Genomic DNA, 6,105 nt, shown 5'->3' on the forward strand with positions numbered 1-6,105 from the left:
CAATTGAGAGGATTGTATGGTTCTTGTCTTTTCTTTATTAATGTGCTCTATGATGTTGATTGATTTGAGAATGTTGAACCTCAGTTGCATCCCAGGAATGAATCCCACCTGGTCATGATGGATAATCCTTTTAATGTACTGTTGGATCCTATTGGCTAGGATCTTGTTGAGTATTTTGGCATTCATGTTCATCAGGGATATTGGTCTGTAATTCTCCTTTTGGATGGGGTCTTTGCCTGGTTTTGGGGTCAAGGTAATTGTGGCTTCATAGAACGAGTTTGGAAGTTTTCCTTTTGTTTCTATTTTGAAACAGCTTCAGTAGAATAGGTATGATTTCTTCTTTAAATGCTTGGTAGAATTTCCCTGGGCAGCCACCTGGACCTGGACTCTTGTTTTTTTGGGAGATTTTTGATTACTGCTTCAATTTCATTACTGGTTAATGGTCTATTCAGATTGTCTATTTCTTCCTGTTTCAGTCTTGGTAGTTTATAAGTTTCCAGGAATGTATCCATTTCCTCTAGGTTGCTTAATTTGTAGGCATATTGTTGCTGGTAATAATTTCTAATAATTCTATTTCCTTGGTGTTAGTCATGATCTCTCCCCTTTCATTCATAATTTTATTAATTTGGGTCCTTTTTCTTTTCTTTTGGATAAATCTGGCCAGTGGTTTATCTATCTTATTAATTCTTTCAAAGAACCAACTTCTAGTTTCATTGATATCTTCTACTGTTCTAGTTTTTATTTCATTGATTTCTGCTCTAATCTTTATTATTTCTCTTCTCCTGCTTGGTTTAGGTTTTATTTGCTGTTCTTTCTCCAGATTCTTTAGGATTCTTAGGTAAGCTTATGTATTTGGGATTTTTCTACTTTTTTGAGAGAGGCTTTGATGGCTATGTATTTCCCCCTTAGGATCACTTTTGCAGTATCCCATAGGTTTTGGACTGATATGTTTTCATTCTCATTAGTTTCCATGAATTGTTTAAGTTCTTCTTTAATTTCATGGTTGACCCATCCATTCTTTAACAGGATGCTTTTTAACCTCCAGGTATTTGCATTCCTTCCAAATTTTTCCCTGTGGTTGAGTTCTAGTTTCAATGCATGGTGGTCTGAAAATATGCAGGGAATAATCTCAGTCTTTTGGTATCAGTTGAGACCTGACCCAGTATGTGGTCTATTCTGGAGAAAGTTCCATGTACACTCAAGAAGAATGAGTTTTCTTTTGTTTTAGGGTGAAATGTTCTGTATATACCTATGAAGTCCATCTGGTACAATGTGTCATTCAAAGCTCTTGCTTCTTTGTTGATCTCTGCTTAGATGATCTGTCCATTGCTGTGAGTGGAGTGTTGAGGTCTCCTACTATTAATGTATTATTATCAATATGATTCTTTATTTTGGTAAATAGGTAGCTTATGTAGTTGGCTGCTCCCATGTTGGGGGCATAGATATTTACAATTGTTAGATTTTCTTGTTGGATAGCCCCTTTAAGTATGATATAGAGTTCCTCTACATCTCTTACTACAGTATTTGGTTTAAAAACTATTTTGTCTGATATGAGAATTGCCACCCCAGCTTTCTTTTGAGGTTTATTGGCATGATAAATGCTTCTCCATCCCCTCACGTTCAATCTGGAGGTGACTTTAGGTCCAAAAAAAGCCTCTTGTGAACAGCATATGGATGGATCCTGTCTTTTTATACGATCTGAAACCCTGTGCCATTTCATGGGCGCATTTAGGCCATTCACTCTGAGAGTAACTTTTGAAAGATATGAATTTAGTGCCATCATATTGCCTGTAAAGTGCCTGTTTCTATAGATTGTCTACATTATTCTTGGGGTATTTCTTCTTTTATAGAATCCCCCTTAATATTTCTTACAGGACTGAATTGGTGGTCTCATATTCTTTCAGTCTGCCAGTCCTGGAAGCTCTTTTTATTTTTTTTAAAAATTATTATGTTATGTTAATCACCATACATTACATCATTAGTTTTTGATGTAGGGTTCCATGATTCATTGTTTGCATATAACACCCAGTGCTCCATGCAGAACATGCCCTCTTTAATATCCATCACCAGGCTAACCCATCCCCCCACCCCCTCCCCTCTAGAACCCTCAGTTTGTGTTTCAGAGTCCATCGTCTCTCATGGTTCATCTCCCCCTCCGATTCCCCCCCTTCATTCTTCCCCTCCTGCTATCTTCTTCCTTTTTTATTTTTTAACATATAATGTATTATTTGTTTCAGAGGTACAGATCTGTGATTCAACAATCTTGCACAATTCACAGCGCTCACCATAGCACATACCCTCCCCAGTGTCTATCACCCAGCCACCCCATCCCTCCACCCCACCCCCCACTCCAGCAACCCTCAGTTTGCTTCCTGAGATTAAGAATTCCTCATATCAGTGAGATCATATGATACATGTCTTTCTCTGATTGACTTATTTCGCTCAGCATAACACTCTCCAGTTCCATCCATGTCGTTGCAAATGGCAAGATTTCATTCCTTTTGATGGCTGCATAATATTCCATTGTATATATATACCACTTCTTCTTTATCCATTCATCTGTCGATGGACATCTTGGCTCTTTCCATAGTTTGGCTATTGTGGACATTGCTGCTATAAACATCAGGGTGCACGTACCCCTTCAGATCCCTACATTTGTATCTTTGGGGTAAATACCCAGTAGTGCAATTGCTGGATCATATGGTAGCTCTATTTTCAACTTTTTGAGGAACCTCCATACTGTTTTCCAGAGTGGCTGCACCAGCTTGCATTCCCACCAACAGTGTAGGAGGGTTCCCCTTTCTCCTCATCCCCGCCAACATCTGTCATTTCCTGACTGGTTAATTTTAGCCATTCTGACTGGTGTGAGGTGGTATCCATTGAGGTTTTGATTTGGATTCCCCTGATGCCAAGCGATGTTGAGTGCTTTTTCATGTGTCTGTTGGCCATTTGTATGTCTTCTTTGGAAAAATGTCTGTTCATGTCTTCTGCCCATTTCTTGATTGGATCATTTGTTCTTTGGGTGTTGAGTTTAAGAAGTTCTTTATAGATTTTGGATACTAACCCTTTATCTGATATGTCATTTGCAAATATCTTCTCCCATTCTGTCAGTTGTCTTTTGGTTTTGTTGACTGTTTCTTTTGCTGTGCGAAAACTTTTTCTCTTGATGAAATCCCAATAGTTCATTTTTGCCCTTACTTCTCTTGCCTTTGGAGATGTTTCTAGGAAGAAGCTGCTGCAGCTGAGGTCGAAGAGGTTGCTGCCTGTGTTCTCCTTTAGGATGTTGATGCACTCCTGTCTCACATTTAGGTCTTTCAATCATTTTGAGTCTATTTTGTGTGTGGTGTAAGGAAATGGTCCAGTTTCATTCTTCTGCATGTGGCTGTCCAATTTTGCCAACACCATTTGTTGAAGAGACTTTTTTCCACTGGACATTCTTTCCTGCCTTGTTGAAGATTAGTTGACCATAGAGTTGAGGGTTCATTTTGGGCTCTCTATTCTGTTCTATTGATCTATGTGTCTGTTTTTGTGCTAGTACCATACTGTCTTGATGATGACAGCTTTGTAATAGAGCTTGAAGTCCAGAATTGTGATGCCATCAGCTTTGCTGTTCTTTTTCAACCTTCCTCTGGCTATTGAGGGTCTTTTCTGGTTCCATACAAATTTTAGGATTATTTGTTCCATTTCTTTGAAAAAAGTTGATGATATTTTGATTGGGATTGCATTGAATGTGTAGATTATCCTAGGTAGCTTTGACATCTTCACAATATTTGTTCTTCCAATCCATGAGCATGGAACATTTTTCCATTTCTTTGTGTCTTCCTCAATTTCTTTCATGAGTATTTTACAGTTTTCTGAGTACAGATTCTTTGTCTCTTTGGTTAGATTTATTCCTAGGTATCTTATTGTTTTGGGTGCAATTGTAAATGGGATTGACTCCTTAATTTCTCTTTCTTCAGTCTTGTAGTTGGTGTATAGGAATGCCACTGATTTCTGTGCATTGATTTTATATCCTGCCACTTGACTGAATTCCTGTATGAGTTCTAGCAGTTTTAGGGTGGAGTCTTTTGGGTTTTCCACATAAAGTATCATATCATCTGCAAAGAGTGAGAGTTTGACTTCCTCTTTGCAGATTCGGATGCCTTTTATTTCTTTCTGTTGTCTGATTGCTGTTGCTAGGACTTCTAATACTATGTTGAATAGCAGTGGTGATAGTGGACATCCCTGCCGTGTTCCTGACCTTAGGGGGAAAGCTCTCAGTTTTTCCCCATTCAGAATGATATTTGCTGTGGGTTTTTCATAGATGGCTTTCATGATATAGAGGTATGTGACCTCTATCCCTATACTCTGAAGAGTTTTGATCAAGAAAGGATGCTGTACTTTGTCAAATGCTTTTTCTGCATCTATTTAGGGGATTGTATGTTTCTTATTCTTTCTTTTATTAATGTACTGTATCACATTGATTAATTTGAGGATGTTGAAACAATCTTGCAGCCCAGAGAAAACTCCCACTTGGTCGTGGTGAATAATCCTTTTAATGTACTGTTGGATCTTATTGGCTAGAATTTTGGTGAGAATTTTTGCATCCATGTTCATCAAGGATATTAGTCTGTAATTCTCCTTTTTGATGGGGTCTTTGTCTGGTTTGGGGATCAAGGTAATGGTGGCCTCATAAAATGAGTTAGGAAGTTTTCTTTCCATTTCTATTTTTTGGAAGAGTTTCAGAAGAATAGGTATTAATTCTTCTTGAAATGTTTGGTAGAATTCCCCTGGGAAGCCATCTGGCCCTGGGATTTTGTTTGTTGGGAGATTTTTGATGACTGCTTCAATTTCCTTAGTGGTTATAGGTCTGTTCAGGTTTTCTATTTCGTCCCGTTCAGTTTTGGTAGTTGTTACATCTCTAGGAATGCATCCATTTCTTCCAGATTATCTAATTTGCTGGCATAGAGTTGCTCATAATATGTTCTTATAATTGTTTGTATTTCTTTGGTGTTGGTTGTGATCTCCCCTCTTTCATTCATGATTTGATTTATTTGGGTCATTTATCTTTTCTTTTTGATAAGTCTGGCAAGGGGTTTATCAATCTTGTTAATTCTTTCAAAGAACTAGCTCCTAGTTTTGTTAATCTGTTCTACTGTTCTTTTGGTTTCTATTTCATTGATTTCTGCTCTGATCTTTATTATTTCTCTTCTCCTGCTGGGTTTAGGCTTTATTTGCTGTTCTCTCTCCAGCTCCTTTAGGTGTAGGGTTAGGTTGTGTATTTGAGACCTTTCTTGTTTCTTGAGAAAGGCTCATATTGCTATATACTTTCCTCTTAGGACTGCCTTTGCTGTATCCCAAAGATTTTGAACAGTTGTGTTTTCATTTTCATTGGTTTCCATGAATTTTTTAAATTTTTCTTTAATTTCCTGGTTGACCCATTCATTCTTTAGTAGGACGCTCTTTAGCCTCCATGTATTTGAGTTCTTTCCTACATTCCTCTTGTGATTGAGTTCTAGTTTCAAAGCATTGGGGTCTGAAAATATGCAGGGAATGATCCCAATCCTTTGGTACTGGTTGAGACCTGATTTGTGACCTAGGATGTGATCTATTCTGGATAAGGTTGCATGGGCACTAGAGAAGAATGTGTATTATGTTGCTTTGGGATGGAATGTTCTGAATGTATCTGTCAAGTCCGTTTGGTCCAGTGTGTCATTTAAAGTCTTTATTTCCTTGTTGATCTTTTGCTTAGATGATCTGTCCATTTCAGTGAGGGGGGTGTTAAAGTCCTCCACTATTATTGTATTGTTGTTGATGTGTTTCTTTGCTTTTGTTATTAATTGGCTTATATAATGGCTGCTGTCATGTTAGGGGCATAGATATTTACAATTGTTCGATCTCCTTGTTGGATAGACCCTTTAAGTACGATATAGTGTCCTTTCTCATCTCTTATTATAATCTTTGGTTTAAAATCTAATTTGTCTGATATAAGGATTGCCACCCCATCTTTCTTTTTGGTGTCCATTAGCATGGTAAATGGTTTTCTACCCCCTCACTTTCAATCTGGGGGTGTCTTTGGGTCTAAAATGAGTCTCTTGCAGACAGCATATCTATGGGTCTTGTTTT

At 37.9% G+C, this 6,105-nt stretch overlaps 1 protein-coding gene across 1 annotated transcript in view; it reads left to right on the top strand.

The window, feature by feature from the left end:
* The first annotated feature begins 3,166 nt into the window (after positions 1-3,166).
* The window catches only part of SEPTIN14 (septin 14), a 37,570-nt gene continuing 34,631 nt past the window's right edge, over positions 3,167-6,105 (top strand). The window contains exon 1 of the mRNA XM_034988159.1: positions 3,167-3,180. Within this exon, the coding sequence (XP_034844050.1) occupies positions 3,167-3,180 (14 nt within the window). The remainder of the gene's footprint in view (positions 3,181-6,105) is intronic.

The sequence above is a fragment of the Mirounga leonina genome, unplaced genomic scaffold (assembly GCF_011800145.1).
Source record: "Mirounga leonina isolate KUSES-001 unplaced genomic scaffold, KU_Mleo_1.0 Mir_454, whole genome shotgun sequence".
NCBI classification, from domain to species: domain Eukaryota; kingdom Metazoa; phylum Chordata; class Mammalia; order Carnivora; family Phocidae; genus Mirounga; species Mirounga leonina.